Below are 21,057 nucleotides of genomic sequence, written 5' to 3'. Positions count from 1 at the left end.
GTTTTGAGGTAAACACGATACTAACTTGGAAGTCGACTAATACGGATTCTATCGGAGTACAGACTGCTGAAACGAAATACAATACCAACGTTATATATATATATATATATATATATATATATATATATATATATATATATATATATATATATATAAAAGATATATTTATATATATAATGTATAAAAAAAGAAATATAGACAAGATGAATCTATGATTTTAATTGTTATTTAACGCCAAAAAATGTATATGTTAAAGGTCCCAGATGCACATTCCTCACTACATATCCACACATGAAACACTTCACGTGTCGTTCAAAATAAGCTTGAAAAATTCATAAACGGCTTGAAAAATAAATGTTTTCAATAGTGTCATGGAATTTACAAAATGTACAATGTACGGAACACGCCTTAGACAATATTGTCGAGACTGGCCCCATGGAAAGGGAGACATCGCCACTGTATGGAGCTTCTGCAGTGTTTCGTATTCACGAATGTTTGAGACAAATGTTATGATTAAGCAAGTACTTTGACGAAACTGTCTACACACAGCAATACATCGCTTACCTTAGAAAATACACTTTTTAATTAAATTTTATAGTTGAGCAATACATAACGATACAACGGTAGGCATTAAGGTGACAATTCTAAATGGTGAGCTTGAAGTCGGAGCTACTAATGTGGGTTACAGACGGTCAGATTCCGGTGGGGCGACTCCCTCCGAGTTTGTTGTCATTTCCTCCACATCCTCGCCGTCAGCTGTCGCCCTAACTTCCACTTCATCTGTGCCTGAATGGTTTCCAAGGAGATAATCACCAGCAGCAGCTTCATCCTCCTGATCGGGATCTATAATTATAAACATTTTATATCTTTTGTTGATTAAAAAAAAAAACATGTATGCAGTTTTTAAATGAATGTCACATGCACGAATGTATCGGGGTCGAGATTCGCATAGGATAAACACATGGAAACCATCAGGCACATATCCGGGGGGGGGGGATATCGGAATGGGTATGTTGTTATTTATTAATTGCTATGTGGGCAACGACTGAACACAACTGCCAATATGCTTAAATAAACCATTAAATATAGGTGCAATAATGCCGGCGGTAGTCATAAGCAGCGAACTGCATTAATGTACTAACATTCAAAATACTTGTATACTCATCAAAACGCGGTCTAGTCTTGATCTATTATGTCAATGTTTATTTAATGTTCACAGACAACAGTTAACAAACTTTAATGGTTTTAGGCTTTATTTTCTCAAGACTCAAGACTGTGAATCAAGACTGAACTAATGCCAAGTAAACTGTGAAAATTCCATCATCTAAATTACTGGGGTTTTCTTAAATGAATTAATGATTATGGTTTAACGCCATGCCTGCAATATTTCAGCCATGTTGTGAAAAGCTTGTTTTTGATCATTTGTAAATAATACCTATAGCTTTCATTGTAAATAAAAAAAATCTTGTTCTTAAATGTTGGGCTCTTTCAAAAAAAGATATCGAGTCTAATGAGTGAATTTTATCTTAACTACAAACATTCACCGTTTGGCTTTAATTTCCGCAAGATAGAAAGTCAGGCAACTTACCTGATATCTGTGGCTGATGTTTAAGCTGAGGTTAATGTGGGCGGAAGTTCATAAAATGACGTCCTGTCCTACATAACAAGTCATTGGACAGAGCACATAGGCCTAATAACCCTGCAGTTCTCACTAGGCTTCTGGACTGGTATCTCTCGGCCAATGATTTATTTATTTCATTGGTGTTTTACGCCGTACTCAAAAATATTTCACTTATACGAAGGCGGCCAGCATTATGGTGGGTGGAAACCGGGCAGAGCCCGGGGGAATCCGCAGGTTGGTGACAGACCTTCCCACTTACGGTCTTGGCCAATGAGAACGAACTGATCGAAACAAAATTTCTAATTCAGAGAAGTCCTTTCAGAGAAGACATCGTACAGCGCAGCGATTGAATGGCGAGAAGCTGGTAGTTGCTTGTTTTAGTATACAAGGCTAGGCTTCATTTATATGTTGTAAATTCATATTATTAAGGAAGGGGACCAACAACAGAAGGCAACCATTGACCTAAAAAAGATACAGGGAACGCCTGTTTGTTTGCTTTTTTCTTAATACGGAGTAAAAGGCTGGTTTTAAACTAGTTTTCCTAAGGCCACAGCGATCAGTTCGGAAATTAAGCAGCCTTTGTGGTGACGTCAACTGTTAACTGTCAAAACAACTTTGCTGCCGAGAAGTGCACGAGTTGGGGGTACTAAGCTGGTCTCGCGTGACCAATATGCTCATCAATGATGTCATTTCCGTATACTTCCGACCATTGACGAAAAATATTAAGAAATATAAAATATTCCTAAAAACGACACATCTTTCTTCATTTTCCTTAAAATCATATTCTTCGTTTTATATTAACATTTCACGTACTTTTAAGTGTTTCAAAGTCGTTAGGCGTCTGCCTTCATCATCTTGTAAACACACTATCTGTTGCAAAAGAGCTTATGGCCAATGGGTATTTAATGCACTGTACAGCAGTTTATGGCCTTTCGTGTTTCCATACGTCTCTATCTGGTCGGGTATGACTTTTAACCCTCTCACGGTCCGGTATCTGAGCAACTGTATACGTGTTGTCATATCATTCCACACCTATTGGACAATGTCAACAAAGACTTTAAAACTATTCTGCAGCAGTATTATCATACTGGGAGACTAAAATGTTTGCATTTCGATAATACTGTTAATTCCCTTCCTTATCGGACCTACCTGATTATTCCAAAAGGGCATGAGCTTTATCAAGTATAAGGGCATACTCCGTTAAACGAATGAGTAATGTAAATGCCTGTGTAGTGTTATCCTTCCCAAGTCTCTGACGTGGGGTGGATGACTGCGAGGCGTATTTCGCCGAGTGGTAAACACATACCGTGAGGTTTTAAATTCGTGTGAGGAGCTTTGACGATGATGTTATCTCTTTCCTCCGCAGGCTCCACCTTCAGGCAGGTTAAGTGTAGAATGACACTGAGGACGAGGAAGACGAGGGCAGATATACCGTAGACACGGAAGGACCAGCGGGCACCGAGAATGTCAAATAGGAACCCTGTCAGCAAGCTACCGATACCTTTACCTTGACAGATGAAAACAAGACAGCAGATGCACATGAGATATGATATAAGAAAGATTTCACTTAATTTGATTTTGATTATTGTTTACCTCAGTCAGGGGTTTATTCTAACTGTTCATGTAAATGCATAAATAGTAGCAATTTGCACACTTCCTAGAACCATGGCTTAAGCAGCAATAGGTTTTAAAAAGTGCAGTGATGTTAATTGCATTTTATTAGACGTCACTGATCTAGAAATATTCAAAATGCTGTGTTGTCATCATATTTAACACACAATCACATTAAAACAAAAACAACGCAATGGGACCAGGCCTCGGGGATGACAGTCAGTCCTATGGGTGAATTAAAAGAAAGTGCCCGGTGTAAACAAGGTCAAATTGCGAAAAGCCGATGCCACTGTTTGTCTGTTAAAGATGAGCTTTGAAATAAGGCTTTTCCCAGTGCGCCTTCCACTGACATAGTAAGTTTATACCACTTGGCTTCAGGGAGATTTCAGCTGTGCTGTCATCTCATGCAATAGCGAACCTAAACTACGACTGAGCTATTCACTGATCCTACTGAGAAAGAATAAAGCTCCCTAATCTGGCCATTTGATGATTCATTCTATTCTTTTACCAGTATGCCATCCTCATCTTGCCTTGATAATGTGACGTGTTGGGAAAACCAGTCTGACAGACTGTATATTATCTCAAGAATTTGGCACAGAACAAATTGGTGGATAGAAGACAGTGGTATGATCATTCCACTTATCTGTCAGTGAGATTGATGGACTACTAGAATCGCGAGCCACACTCAAGAGGCTGTGATTATCTTATCCCGGACAACAGCCCAGAAAACAGAACCTGAAATCCTATTCCGCATGTAACCTCCGCACCAGCAGGCTAATATGATACCGTACAGTCGGTTGATAAGGAGGCACTGTATGGGATGTATTCATATCAGTTGGCCAATCAAGGGTAAACTCATGTATCATGATGTTAGAAGATTACAGCGAGTCTAACAAAATACACGTAAGCATGATATCTGTACAAATGCCAAGCACAAGAATAAATTATTTATATAAAAGTAAAATGTCAAGGTCAAATGAAATGTCATGATACTTCTGAACTATTGCGCTCTAATGTAATGTAAAATGGCAACTATAAATCAACTTTTTAAATACTTATTCTCACCATGAATTTTTTCTTTTTAGACTATATTTCCCAAAGTTTTTTCACATTACTGTGAGAGCTTAACAAGCATTAGAGCTTACTGGAATGATTCCAAGGGGGTCATATCAGATGTGTTCCAAGAAGGCCACCGTATTTTATCCTACCTCAAATTATATGTAAGGCTCAGCAACAAAAAAAAGTAAATACATGAAAGTACTTTTGGGGTCTGTTTTGATTTATGTATTTATTTATTTATTTGATTGGTGTTTTGGCCGTACTCAAGAATATTTCAATTATACGACAGCAGCCAGCATTGTGCTGAGAAGAAACAGGGCAGAGCCCAGGAAAAACCCACGATCGTTGCAGGTTATTGGCAGACCTTCACAGGTACAGCCAGAGAGGAAGCCAGCATGAGCTGGATTTTAACTCAGTCACCGCATTGGTGAGAAGCTCCTGTGTCACTGCGTCGCACTGACATACTCACCACCTTGGCCACAGGAGCCCTGGGACAGTTTGGCCCGGTGCTTTGAATAGCTGGCTTCGACACGTACATGTACACTTACGCAAAACTTCCCTTTAAGGAGTAAACTATTAATGTTTGAGAACATATACCTAAACAAATTGTCGTAGCCAATGGTAAATTCAAAACCCCATTCCACGTCTTATGACCTCTACACATTGTGAAGTGTACCATCTACAGTATCACATTGCATTATCCTATATACGTGATATTGTTGGGAATATCCAGAGTGCCTCAGCACAAAGTGCATGTACCGTATTGGTGACAGGCAAATGATTCCCAGAGTGCCTCAGGACAAAGTGCATGTATCGTATTGGTGAAAGGCAAATGATTACCAGAGTGCCTCAGGACAAAGTGCATGTACCGTATTGGTGAAAGGCAAATGATTACCAGAGTGCCTCAAGACAAAGTGCATGTACCGTATTGGTGAATGGCAAATGATTCCAAGAGTGCCTCAAGACAAAGTGCATGTACCGTATTGGTGAAAGGCAAATGATTCCAAGAGTGCCTCAGGACAAAGTGCATGTACCGTATTGGTGAATGGCAAATGATTCCCAGAGTGCCTCAAGACAAAGTGCATGTACCGTATTGATGAAAGGCAAATGATTCCCAGAGTGCCTCAAGACAAAGTGCATGTACCGTATTGGTGAATGGCAAATGATTCCCAGAGTGCCTCAAGACAAAGTGCATGTATCGTATTGGTGAATGGCAAATGATTCCCAGAGTGCCTCAGGACAAAGTGCATGTACCGTATTGGTGAATGGCAAATGATTCCCAGAGTGCCTCAAGACAAAGTGCATGTACCGTATTGGTGAATGGCAAATGATTCCCAGAGTGCCTCAAGACAAAGTGCATGTATCGTATTGGTGAATGGCAAATGATTCCCAGAGTGCCTCAAGACAAAGTACATGTACCGTATTGGTGAAAGGCAAGTGATTCCTCAGGTCCATCAGGACAAAGTGCATGTCTTATCTAAAACAGAGCTCTTTAGTGACTGCCAGTCGAATTTGTAAAGCAACAGATTAATATCTATTGCGACGCAAATAACAACTCATTTTCCCGAGTGGGATGTCACATATGTTCAGGTCAATACTACGTTTTTTACACAATGAGCTACTGTTGCCTGCAAATGCTTCGTTTTGCGCACTGTCCAATCTCTCCAAACAATAGAGGTGAAAAGTGGTGTACAATTCTGTTCTGCTTGGCACTCATGGTGGTTGGTCAGTTCAGATCATATAGACTAGGATTCTGTGCTTAGTGAAATGTACTGCCCAAGAAAGTACAAATACATTCCCGATTCCTGCACCTTTTTGTGCAAGGCTCACATACATTTTTTCAAACTCAATGGCTCTTGAAATTTGTAGATCATATGTAGCCCAGGTTGTAGAATCAACATATTAAAGCTTTTCCTGTGTCAGATATCTACAAATTTTCAATCTACATCTTCGTTTGTACTAAACTATAAAGAATAACAAAGAAAAGCTCAAAAATAATCTTTATAAAATTCCTAAATATTTGTACAGTGCCGTAGCGAGACACAAAATGCTTGTTTTGCATCTTAATCAGTTTGGGTCATTAGGCAGAACACTACATGTTCCAGTCCATGACACTCTCATACAAGATAATAAAACAGTATCAGAAAGGACTTATTTGGTGTGTAGTTGTACTTGATATATTTTGTGTATAGTAGTACTTGATATATTTGGTGTACAGCAGTACTCGATATATTCAGTGTATAGTAGTACTTGATATATTTGGTGTACAGCAGTACTCGATATATTCTGTGTATAGTAGTACTTGATATATTTTGTGTATTGTAGTACTTGATATATTTGGTGTATAGTAGTACTTGATATATTTGGTGTATAGTAATACTTGATATATTTGGTGCATAGTAGTACTTGATATATTTGGTGTACAGCAGTACTCGATATATTCTGTGTATAGTAGTACTTGATATATTTTGTGTATAGTAGTACTTGATATATTTGGTGCATAGTAGTACTTGATATATTTGGTGTACAGCAGTACTCGATATATTCTGTGTATAGTAGTACTTGATATATTTTGTGTATAGTAGTACTTGATATATTTTGTGTATAGTAGTACTTGATATATTTGGTGTATAGTAATACTTGATATATTTGGTGCATAGTAGTACTTGATATATTTGGTGTACAGCAGTACTCGATACATTCTGTGTATAGTAGTACTTGATATATTTGGTGTATAGTAGTACTTGATATATTTGGTGCATAGTAGTACTTGATATATTTGGTGTACAGCAGTACTCGATATATTCTGTGTATAGTAGTACTTGATATATTTTGTGTATAGTAGTACTTGATATATTTGGTGTATAGTAGTACTTGATATATTTGGTGTATAGTAGTACTTGATATATTTGGTATATAATATTACTTGATATATTTGGTGTATAGTAGTACTCGATTGTAGTACTTGATATATTTGGTGTATAGTAGTACTCAATATATTCTGTGTATAATAGTACTTGATATATTTTGTGTATAGTAGTACTTGATATATTTGGTGTATTGTAGTACTTGATATATTTGGTGTATAGTAGTACTTGATATATTTGGTGTACAGCAGTACTCGATGTATTTGGTATATAGTATTACTCAACATATTTGGTGTATAGTAGTACTCGATTGTAGTGCTCGATATATTTGGTGTATAGTAGTACTTGATATATTAGGTGCATAGTTTTAATTGATTTATTTGGTGTATGGTAGTACTCGACACATTTTCTGTATCCAGTGTGTACTGAAGGTTAACTCAGTGGGCTGTTTGTTCAACTGTGTAAAATATTTATTTGCCTATTTATTTAATTAGTGTTCAAGTACAGATGTACATATTTGCCTTACAAATTTCACTTATGCATGGATATCCTCAATCATCCTTTTATTTGTCATAGGATCTGAGCTAAACTGACAGCTTCAGACGCCATGGTTTTTCAAAGACAGCTTGTCGACATCCAACAAAAAAGTTTCAACTTACGTAGCCTATTTGGCATCATGTTACATAGCGGTACATTATGTCTGACTGCCAAACTGCCTTCTAATAAATAACACTTCTATTCACAAAACTGATATTAATTCTCATGCTAATGAAAGTCTATGAATTGTCCCTTGAAACCTCCACAACATACTGAACAAAACACTAACAGGCAAACAAGAGGGTCATCATGTAAGCAGATGATCAACATTCATTCCAGTGTTTTATCTTCATTACACAACTGATGAGGTAACATACAGTAACCACAATAACAGGTCTGGGGCCGTATGCCCTTTGGTCTACTACATAACAGGCTACCAGATGTTTGACAGTGATCAAATCAGACAAGCATTACAAAACACATGTAAATACATGCAAACCTATACGCACCAGTCAAGATTTGCAACACTTGTCACATGAACCTCTGTGGCAAACCATAACTTTGCTGTCCATATGTTAAAAAGAACACAAGATATTTGCGGTTTCTTCATTAAGACGTTAAGACGTATTTAGCTCTAAATACTAGTAGCTGAGGAGAGTAATTACATGTAATGATAAAGACAATCTTTTAGTTCGCATTCCTGCAACTTACCAAAGCCAAAATGAAGACCACTGATCAGACCCTGTGTGGTCCCGGAGGTTCCTGGAGGGGATATCTTGTTGGTGTAAGAGGTGGCTGCTGCCCAAAGGAGGCCAAAGGTCAAACCATGGAGGGGCTCAAGAAAGAGGATATGCCAGGGGTTCACCAGGAAGGAGTAGCCAATGAAACGAATGGCATATGCAGCAAATGCCAGGTAGATACAAGACAACTGACCTATTCTTTAATGATGTGTCCAGACATGAACAGAAAGGGGGCTTCAGCCACACAGTTCAACATTAGACACAAACCCATGATGATGGCATTACCATTTACATGGCCCGAATACTTGAGTTGAAGGTCAAGGAGATACCAGAAAAGAAAGGCCTCTATGACACCACAGTAAACACCAAACATGAGAATGGTCAGGAGGAGGACGCTATCCTTAGCTGGGTGACAAGTTTGCCAACATCACGAACATCTTATTACACACCAAATCAGGGTTCACCTTTAGAAAACCTGCCACAATCACACAGAATAACATCAGGCCTCCAAGATGTAGAATGATATGTTGTAGTCGATGGTTTTATTGGATTTACTCAGTGTATCCATTATGAGAGTTGATGCAATAGCAAAACATGCAAAGCCTATGGTTCCCCGAGTCTCTGTTTTCCCAACGATGACTCTTGTCCCCAAGAATATCATAGCCAATAGCATCATTCAGGCTTAGGGTGGGCGCCAAGGCGATATTCGCCAAGAGAAACACAAAGAAAAATATCCAGAATGTTTGTCCATAGGCAGTGGTCTCACGGTTACATTCCAGTGCATGGGTGGTGGTGCAGGACATATCACAGTTGAGGATTGTCTCCGAGTCACACACCATCCTCCAGAACGGTTCTCCCCTGAAAGACAGATTCTTCAGATCATAATCTCGGTGCTCACGACATTTGGTTTTTTCAGTTTGTAGCGGTCATGGAGAATCTCCTTGTGGATAACAGCGCCAGCATCAAGAAGTCTGAAGTTCACCGTCGACTCCTCAGTGGAACTCACCCAAATGTTGAGGCAGTTGTCCGGGAAGGAGCCAACAGTGGAGGTAAAGCAGACGCGGGTAGAGTAGGCACCAGGCACTGCAAACGTACACACCGCTGAACATTTCCGACCATGCATACTGGTGGCAGATGAATTGCCATTTGCCATGGTCATGTTACCATAATGGGTTAGGGACATGGGGCATGACGGGCCAGTGTTACAGTCACTGATGTAGGAGTCTTGATTGTTACAGTGAATACTGGTGAATATCTTGGTGCTATCCTCATTGATGTTAGCTGGAACCAGCAGCAGACAAGGTAGAAGACGCCAGTGAGTAAACACACGACCATCAGGACCAGTTTGTGCTGATGAAGCTTGTCAGCTACAGCCCCCAGGGCAGGCCTCACTAAGAATCCCACAAAGGGCATCACACCATAGATAACCCAGTCTCCCCAGAGGACAGGCCCAGCTGTTTCATGAATAATGTGATGAATGGCAACAGTGTTCCTACCCCTGTCAAAACACAAAACAGAACCACTTGAGCTCACTACAGTATCTTCCAAACAGGATTCTTCTCCGTGAAATGTTATAATCAAATCTTAAAATAGAGGCTTGACATAATGTCTTGGGTGGCTCAGCTGTAGTTTTTGAGAGGATGTGAACTTGAATTTGGATGCAAGGTTACTACAGAGCTCTCCTGTAGGAGATGGATGAATTCAAAACATCAGCTCAATACATACTTTGTACAGGCGTGCTAAAATATTAAAGAGAGAGAGATAGACTAAGAAGCATTAGCAATTTGGTAGATAATACTGCACTTCTACAAGGTAAATACACAGCAACAAAACTGAACATATAAAGATGAATGTGTGAAAGGTTTGTGAACATGTGTGTTGGCTTAAATGAAACTGTTGGTCTTCTAATACTTATAACCACACATACATGCCTCCTCTCCTATTCCTGACATCTATAGCCACACATACATGCCTCCTTTCCTATGCCTGATCCCTATAACCACACATACATGCCTCCTCTCCTATTCCTGACATCTATAGCCACACATACAAGCCTCCTTTCCTATGCCTGACCCCTATAACCACACATACATGCCTCCTTTCCTATTCCTGACCCTACAACCACACATACATGCCTCCTTTCCTATTCTGACATCTATAGCCACACATACATGCCTCCTTTCCTATGCCTGATCCCTATAACCACACATACATGCCTCCTTTCCTATTCCTGACCCTACAACCACGCATACATGCCTTCTTTCCTATTCCTGACCCTACAACCACACATACATGCCTCCTTTCCTATTCCTGACCCTACAACCACACATACATGCCTCCTTTCCTATTCCTGACCCTACAACCACGCATACATGCCTTCTTTCCTATTCCTGACCCCTATTATCATGAATACATGCCTCCTTTTGTATGCCTGACCCCTATAACCACACATACATGCCTCCTTTCCTATTCCTGACCCTTATAACCATGCATACATGCCTCCTTTCCTATTCCTGACATCTATAGCCACACATACATGCCTCCTTTCCTATGCCTGATCCCTATAACCACACATACATGCCTCCTTTCCTATTCCTGACCCTACAACCACGCATACATGCCTTCTTTCCTATTCCTGACCCTACAACCACACATACATGCCTCCTTTCCTATTCCTGACCCTACAACCACACATACATGCCTCCTTTCCTATTCCTGACCCTACAACCACGCATACATGCCTTCTTTCCTATTCCTGACCCCTATTATCATGAATACATGCCTCCTTTTGTATGCCTGACCCCTATAACCACACATACATGCCTCCTTTCCTATTCCTGACCCTTATAACCATGCATACATGCCTCCTTTCCTATTCCTGACACCTACAACCACACATACATGCCTCCTTTCCTATCCTTAACTCTATAACCACACATACATGCCCCCTTTCCTATGCCTGATCCCTATAACCACGCATACATGCCTCCTTTCCTATTTCCTGACCCCTATAACCATGCATACATGCCTCCTTTCCTATTTCTGACCCTATAACCATGCATACATGCCTCCTTTTCCTATTCCTGACCCTATAACCACGCATACATGCCTCCTTTCCTATTCCTGACACCTACAACCACACATACATGCCTTCTTTCCTATCCTTAACTCTATAACCACACATACATGCCTCCTTTCCTATCCTTAACTCTATAACCACACATACATGCCCCCTTTCCTATTCCTGACCCTATAACCACACATACATGCCCCCTTTCCTATTCCTGACCCTATAACCACGCATACATGCCTCCTTTCCTATTCCTGACACCTACAACCACACATACATGCCTCCTTTCCTATCCTTAACTCTATAACCACACATACATGCCTCCTTTCCTATCCTTAACTCTATAACCACACATACATGCCCCCTTTCCTATTCCTGACCCTATAACCACACATACATGCCCCCTTTCCTATTCCTGACCCTATAACCACACATACATGCCCCCTTTCCTATTCCTGACCCTATAACCACGCATACATGCCTCCTTTCCTATTCCTGACACCTACAACCACACATACATGCCTCCTTTCCTATTCCTGACACCTACAACCACACATACATGCCTCCTTTCCTATCCTTAACTCTTATAACCACACATACATGCCCCCTTTCCTATTCCTGACCCTATAACCACACATACATGCCCCCTTTCCTATTCCTGACCCTATAACCATGCATACATGCCTCCTTTCCTATTCCTGACACCCATAACCACGCATACATGCCTCCTTTCCTATTCCTGACCCTTTTAACCATGCATACATGGCTCCTTTCCTATTCCTGACACTTACAACCATGCATACATGCCCCTTTCCTATTCCTGACACCTATAACCACACATAGATGCCCCCTTTCCTATTCCTGACACTTACAACCACGCATACATGCCCCCTTTCCTATCCTGACACTTACAACCACGCATACATGCCCCCTTTCCTATTCCTGACACTTACAACCAAGCATACATGCCTCCTTTCCTATCCTTAACTCTATAACCACGCATACATGCCTCCTTTCCTATTCCTGACACCTACAACCACACATACATGCCTCCTTTCCTATCCTTAACTCTATAACCACACATACATGCCTCCTTTCCCTATCCTTAACTCTATAACCACACATACATGCCCCCTTTCCTATTTCCTGACCCTATAACCACACATACATGCCCCCTTTCCTATTCCTGACCCTATAACCACGCATACATGCCTCCTTTCCTATTCCTGACACCTACAACCACACATACATGCCTCCTTTCCTATCCTTAACTCTATAACCACACATACATGCCTCCTTTCCTATCCTTAACTCTATAACCACACATACATGCCCCCTTTCCTATTCCTGACCCTATAACCACACATACATGCCCCCTTTCCTATTCCTGACCCTATAACCACACATACATGCCCCCTTTCCTATTCCTGACCCTATAACCACGCATACATGCCTCCTTTCCTATTCCTGACACCTACAACCACACATACATGCCTCCTTTCCTATTCCTGACACCTACAACCACACATACATGCCTCCTTTCCTATCCTTAACTCTATAACCACACATACATGCCCCCTTTCCTATTCTGACCCTATAACCACACATACATGCCCCTTTCCTATTCCCTGACCCTATAACCATGCATACATGCCTCCTTTCCTATTCCTGACACCCATAACCACGCATACATGCCTCCTTTCCTATTCCTGACCCTTTTAACCATGCATACATGGCTCCTTTCCTATTCCTGACACTTACAACCATGCATACATGCCCCTTTCCTATTCTGACACCTATAACCACACATACATGCCCCCTTTCCTATTCCTGACACTTACAACCACGCATACATGCCCCCTTTCCTATTCCTGACACTTACAACCACGCATACATGCCCCTTTCCTATTCCTGACACTTACAACCAAGCATACATGCCCCTTTCCTATTCCTGACACTTACAACCATGCATACATGCCCCTTTCCTATTCCTGACCATGGATACTACGGTCATACAGTAAATGTAGGTGATGGTCTAAAAACATGCATGATCATCAAGGATATAATGTGGCATCTCCAAATTACATACAATAAGTTAAGGTTGATTCTCAATACAGTTATCATCAAAATATATAGACTTTGTATTCATAAATAGAACATGTTTTGTTTATAAATTGCTTAGAAGATTAAATATTACATGAACTGAACTTTCAATTTATTATTAAAATGTGTGCTTTGACATTAATTAAACAACTACATGTAGATACTGATTTTGGTTGTCATGTTGGGTTTTTACACAAATAAGTATTAACCCATACCATATACTGCAGCTACACTTGTACATGTAGGATGATTATCTTCTGAAATGCCCGTATACATTCATTCATATCATTAGTCATCAAATTCTACAATGGATTCATGGAATTTATTAACCTAGTTAATAATGAAAAGGTATTAAATTTAAAAATATACTTATGTAGTGGTAAAGCATGTGCGCATAAAGTCTGAACAACGGCTATTGTTTCACCTCTATGTTTTATATAGAGAGTCTTAGGTGTGACTCAATCAAGGATTGATCCTGGATCTACCGGTCCTGAAGCGGACACTCTACCAACTGTGCTATCCGGGCCGGTGGTGAAGCAACACTTAAAATTAAACAAGTAATGTTCACTCAAGTCACAAAAATATAAATTTTACACGTGTACTTCATGTACAACATTACATAGGCCTACATGTGTACTGTAAATCTAGCTCAACCACTAATGCACTTTTTCAGGGGAATTTATGCACTGATTATTACGAAAATGATGCTAAAAATGATTTGTTCGTGTTATTAATGATGGCAGCTTCCTAAAACTGTGCACACTACTTCTCTACACCCCATACTTCTCCCTGAATGTTCCAAAATATTGCTTACTTAGACAGTTGAAAAGGTTGAAGAATTAGGGTTAGGGTACATATAATACACACTGTACACATACATGTGCATGTATCACATAATACACATGTAAAACATACAACATGTATCACATAATACACATGTAAAACATACAACATGTATCACATAATACACATGTAAAACATACAACATGTATCACGAATAAACGTATCATGGATTCGTTTCTTATTAACCCTGCACATGGTTTTCCCTAGGCAATCAGATTTCCATACCACCATGGATGCAATATTAACAAAGACAAGTGCAAGTCTTGTAACACAAGATAGCATTTTACTGATAACATGAATAAAAGGAAAATCTCTATAAATGAGTAATCATCATGTGGACATCAAAGGAAACAACCTGATACTATCACATGTACAACTACTGCTTTCTGCAGAAAATTGCTGAATGCATGTGCAAAGCCTGAATTCCATCTGCAACATTTGTGCACGAATGCTTTTTCACATGCATGACTCAGACATTGAAATGTAACTGCTTGCCAACATACAGAGGCACAAAAAACACATAACAAACAAACAAAACACATGAAGAGAAACTCACCTGCAAGGAAAAAAAAGTAGAACATCTTCACAGGAAGAAGAGTTTTGTCGACGTTCCACCATTTCTGCTTCTCGGAGGTGATTCCAAGCTTGGCCATGTTTGGTGTGCTCTGTGTACAATGACTCTGCTTGGTTTGAATGGGGTCCTTAAGGGTTTCAGTGAGGTAACACTGGTACTGTTCTTGTCCCGTCTTATCTTACTGGTGGTACATGATGGTACTAGCCACCTCACTACAATGCTGGCTCAGAAACAAGCTTCGCTTAAGACATGTAGTGGAAGAGCAGGGGGGAGGGTTCATACAGCCTGTGTCAGGTGGTTGCGGAAGGCACCTCACTCTCTGCTCATGTATTGATCGGAGACTGCATGAAGCGGCTGTCAACGCTGCAGAACAAAACACACTCTTATTCTCCCTGTCATTACATAAATACGCTAATTAGACAAGCATGATCAAAAGGGCAGGGAAACCAACAGGTATAATACTTTAATTGCACTAGGTGCAACATCCAGCCTTCACCAACAGGTGTTCACAACAGCCTGTGCAACTATATGTATAGCTTAAAGGTTACTATACATAGGGTTAGGAGACAGAACGCAATACAAACACAAGCATGTAAGCCTTTATTTACTTTCATTTTAAATATATCTGAACAATGTGCATAACAAACATAGGCACAAATTTCAAATGTTCATCAATATATTCACCATACTTGTACATGTATATACAAATATGGCTTTGTTTATTTATTTATTTTCTTTTTTTTTTTTGCCACTTAATCTTTCCCCAGTTCTTTAATCTTGAGGGCCTCAGGGAATGGAGTCTAGATCACTATGGAACAACAGAGTCCCCATTTAATGGAGTTATCCCTCAGAATAGAACAGACCCCAGGGAACAAAACAGACCCCAGGGAATAGAGCAGACTCAAAGGAAATAAAGCAGAACCTAAGGAAATGGAGCAGAACCTAAGGAAATGGAGCAGAACCTAAGGAAATGGAGCAGAACCCAGGGAACAGAACCTTGGGACTGAAGCAGATCTCAGGGAAAGGAGCAAACACCAGGGGCAAAAAAGCACGCTTCAGGGAAGAAACCAGACCCCAGGAAATGAAGCAGAACCCAATGAAAGGAGCAGACCCCAGGGAACAGTATAGCCCTCTTAAACAGAGCAGACATTAGATAATAGAGCAGACCCCAGGAAATAGATAAGACCCAAGGGAATGAAAACACCTCAGGGAATAGAGCAGACCCCAAGGAACAGAACAGACTCCAGGGAACAGAACAGACCCCATCAAATAGACCAGACCAGAAATTAGAGATGATGGACACTAGGGAATGGAGCAGACTGGAGTGAAAAGAGTAGACCCCGTTGAACAGAGGACACCCCGGGGAAGGGAGCTGACCCTAGGGAATGGGCAGACCTTGGGAACAGAGGAGTAACCAGAAAATGGACCACACCCCCAGTAATGGAACCAATCTTGGCAAATTTCTTAAATCTCTCAGAACAGTAACCTAAACATATTAAACCTTACACCTGAGGTTACATCTCAGGTTTACAAAAAAAAACACACATATTCAATATTCAATCATTCAATGTATACATTCAGCAACATTCATGATGGGGGCCTCCATGGCCGAGGGGGTTAGCACGCATAGTTGCTGTGAGTTCAGGTCTAGCTCATGCTGGCTTCCTCTCTGGCCATACATGGGAAGGTCTGTCAGCATCCTGCAGATGGTCAAGGGTTTCCCTCGAGCTCTGTCTAGTTTCTTCTCACCATAATGCTGACGCTGTCATACATGTGAAATATTCTTGAGTTTTAATCAAATAAACAAACAAACATTCATGATGAAATTAAAGATACACAGAGATGCCTAGGTGTCAGGGTAATTAAATTTACTATGAAGGTGTATGTAGAATTGCTACATTTGTATTGGGTCATTGGAAAATACATGTAAACACGCATTCTACTCAAATACACAGGACTTGCAAATTGCACATACACAGGACCTCAGATTGGAAAGCCTGAAAATAGCATTTGTACATTAATTCCATGTGTCAAACAATTAAAACTTTAACTTCAAACTTTGAAAGAGATTGAGCAAAATCTTCTAACTTTCTGAAGTCTACAGATGATACTATGTACACAAAAAAAACACACTCTCTCTGTTGTTAACAGTCTACAGATGATACCACTGGTAGACAAAAAAACACACTCTCTCTGTTGTTAACAGTCTACAGATGATACCATGTATACAAAAGAAACACACGCTCTCTGTTGTTAACAGTCTACAGATGATACTACTGGTAGACAAAAAAAAACACACTCTCTCTGTTGTTAACAGTCTACAGACGATACCATGTATATAAAAAAAACACACTCTCTCTGTTGTTAACAGTCTACAGATGATACCATGTATACAAAAAAAAAACCCTCTCTCTGTTGTTAACAGTCTACAGATGATACTACTGGTAGACAAAAAAACACACTCTCTCTGTTGTTAACAGTCTACAGATGATACCATGTAGACAAAAAAACACACTCTCTCTGTTGTTAACAGTCTACAGATGATACTACTGGTAGACAAAAAAACACACTCTCTCTGTTGTTAACAGTCTACAGATGATACCATGTAGACAAAAAAACACACTCTCTCTGTTGTTAACAGTCTACAGATGATACCATGTATACAAAAAAACACACTCTCTCTGTTGTTAACAGTCTACAGATGATACCACTGGTAGACAAAAAAACACACTCTCTCTGTTGTTAACAGTCTACAGATGATACCATGTATACAAAAAAACACACTCTCTCTGTTGTTAACAGTCTACAGATGATACCATGTATACAAAAAAACACACTCTCTCTGTTGTTAACAGTCTACAGATGATACCACTGGTAGACAAAAAAACACACTCTCTCTGTTGTTAACAGTCTACATATGATACCATGTATACAAAAAAACACACGCTCTCTGTTGTTAACAGTCTACAGATGATACCATGTATACGAAAGAAACACACGCTCTCTGTTGTTAACAGTCTACAGATGATACTACTGGTAGACAAAAAAACACACTCTCTCTGTTGTTAACAGTCTACAGATGATACCATGTAGACAAAAAAACACACTCTCTCTGTTGTTAACAGTCTACAGATGATACCATGTATACAAAAAAACACACTCTCTCTGTTGTTAACAGTCTACAGATGATACCACTGGTAGACAAAAAAACACACTCTCTCTGTTGTTAACAGTCTACAGATGATACCATGTATACAAAAAAACACACGCTCTCTGTTGTTAACAGTCTACATATGATACCATGTATACAAAAAAAACACACTCTCTCTGTTGTTAACAGTCTACAGATGATACCACTGGTAGACAAAAAAACACACTCTCTCTGTTGTTAACAGTCTACAGATGATACCATGTATACAAAAAAACACACTCTCTCTGTTGTTACCAGTCTACAGATGATACCATGTATACAAAAAAACACACTCTCTCTGTTGTTAACAGTCTACAGATGATACCACTGGTAGACAAAAAAACACACTCTCTCTGTTGTTAACAGTCTACATATGATACCATGTATACAAAAAAACACACTCTCTCTGTTGTTAACAGTCTACAGATTATACTACTGGTAGACAAAAAAAACACACTCTCTCTGTTGTTAACAGTCTACAGATGATACCATGTATGCAAAAAAACACACTCTCTCTGTTGTTAACAGTCTACAGATGATACCATGTATACAAAAAAAAACACACTCTCTCTGTTGTTAACAGTCTACAGATGATACTACTGGTAGACAAAAAAACACACTCTCTCTGTTGTTAACAGTCTACAGATGATACTACTGGTAGACAAAAAAAACACACTCTCTCTGTTGTTAACAGTCTACAGATGATACCATGTATACAAAAAAACACACTCTCCTCTGTTGTTAACAGTCTACAGATAATACCACTGGCAGACAAATCACACACTTTCTGCTGCTGACAGTCTACAGGTGATACCATTGGTGTACAAAGCACACACTCTGTTGTTAACAGTCTGCAGATTATACCACCTGCAGTAAAGCACACATTCTCTGCTGAACAATCTGCAGATGATAAACACTGACAGACAAATATTACATTCTCTGTTGTTAACAGTCTACAAGCTATTATCTATCATTGGCTGACAAATCCCACAGTCTACAGATGATACCATTGCCATATATTAAAAGCACACACCTTCTGCTGTTAACAGTCTACCGATGATACCACCGGCAGTAAAGTACACATTATGTTGTTACAATCTACACAAGCACACTCCACTGCCGAAAGACTACAAATGACGCCATTAGCAGACAAAGCACAAATTCTCAGATGTCAACAGTCTACAGATTATACCACTGGTGTACAAAGCACACACCCTGCTGCCAAGTCTACAGACAATAAGAATGGCAGACAAAGTATACACTCTCTGCTGAACAGTTTACAGGTTATATCATTAACAGATAAAGCACACATTCTCTGCTGAACAGTCTACAGACGATACCACTGGCAGCAAAATCACACATTCTCTGCTGAACAGTCTACAGGCGATACCACTGGCAGTAAAATCACACATTCTCTGCTGAACAGTCTACAGACAATACCACTGCAGAAAATAACACATTCTCTGCTGAACAGTCTACAGATGATACCACTGGCAGAAAAATAACACATTCTCTGCTGAAAAGTCTACAGATGATACTACTCGCAGCAAAAATCACACATTCTCTGCTGAACAGTCTACATGCGATACCACTGGCAGAAAAAATCACACATTCTCTGCTGAACAGTTTATAGACGATACCACTGGCAGAAAAAAATCACACATTCTCTGCTGAACAGTCCTACAGGCGATACCACTGGCAGCAAAATCACACATTCTCTGCTGAACAGTCTACAGGCGATACCACTGTCAGAAAAATCACACATTCTCTGCTGAACAGTCTATAGACAATACCACTGGCAGAAAAAATCACACATTCTCTGCTGAACAGTCTACAGACGATACCACTGGCAGAAAAATCACACATTCTCTGCTGAACAGTCTACAGACGATACCACTGGCAGAAAAAATCACACATTCTCTGCTGAACAGTCTCTGCTGAACAGTCTATAGACGATACCATTGGCAGAAAAATCACACATTCTCTGCTGAACAGTCTACAGACGATACCACTTGAAGACAAAGCACACATTCTCTGCTGAACAGTCTACAGATGATACCACTGGCAGCAAAATCACACATTCTCTGCTGAACAGTCTACAGACGATACCACTGCAGAAAAAATCACACATTCTCTGCTGAACAGTCTACAGATGATACCACTGTCAGAAAAATACACATTCTCTGCTGAACAGTCTACAGACGATACCACTGGCAGAAAAATCGCACATTCTCTGCTGAACAGTCTACAGACGATACCACTGGCAGACAAAGCCACACATTCCCTCCTGAACAAATTATATCATTGGCACTGCTGAGAGGCCGAGCCCTTTGCGATTTGTTTATCTATTTGATTGTGTTTTACGCCGCACTCAAGAATATTTCACTTATACGACGGCGGCCAGCATTGTAGTGGAGGGAAACCGGGGTTTGCGATAGCGTTTTGAAACACCAACAGCCTGTGTACATTCAAACTGGGCCTCCAGTCTGAGTTATAACAACATACGCAGAAAATTAACCATGGTACAGAAGCGTCCTGGTGCAAAAATTATGCTCCTGAATAAATGTGATCAGTTTCGCTTCGATTTACCTGCATGTTCTCTCGCAGAGCAGCCCCCCACGTGCTACCACTCCTAAACCAGAGCTCCCAGAACCTGGAGTGCCGAATGACATTTCTTCGCTTAGAGCAACAAAAATAAAAAATGTGTAACCCTTGACTAAAAACAGCATAACCTTTCCCTTCGAAGCTGTTGCAATTTACGTTTTATGTACAGTGTGTAGGCTTTAAATTTGTATGGTTTAACAAGAATGAATTAAATGACCTTCATTCTTTGATTCTTTTA

At 39.9% G+C, this 21,057-nt stretch overlaps 1 protein-coding gene across 1 annotated transcript; it reads right to left on the bottom strand.

The window, feature by feature from the left end:
- Window positions 1–218: 218 nt before the first annotated feature.
- LOC135473006 (major facilitator superfamily domain-containing protein 6-like) lies at window positions 219–20,847 on the bottom strand. The gene is given in 12 exon segments (XM_064752772.1): window positions 219–843; window positions 2,928–3,128; window positions 8,407–8,637; window positions 8,640–8,848; window positions 8,850–8,943; window positions 8,946–9,064; window positions 9,066–9,316; window positions 9,319–9,734; window positions 9,737–9,862; window positions 9,865–9,933; window positions 15,008–15,388; window positions 20,805–20,847. Coding segments are annotated over 11 exon segments (1,974 nt in total). The 5' UTR covers window positions 15,105–15,388; window positions 20,805–20,847; the 3' UTR covers window positions 219–682.
- Window positions 20,848–21,057: the final 210 nt, after the last annotated feature.

This window comes from Liolophura sinensis, chromosome 8, assembly GCF_032854445.1.
Source record: "Liolophura sinensis isolate JHLJ2023 chromosome 8, CUHK_Ljap_v2, whole genome shotgun sequence".
NCBI classification, from domain to species: domain Eukaryota; kingdom Metazoa; phylum Mollusca; class Polyplacophora; order Chitonida; family Chitonidae; genus Liolophura; species Liolophura sinensis.
Note: the sequence above shows the minus strand (reverse complement) of the source record. Positions and strands in the feature narration are given on the sequence as shown.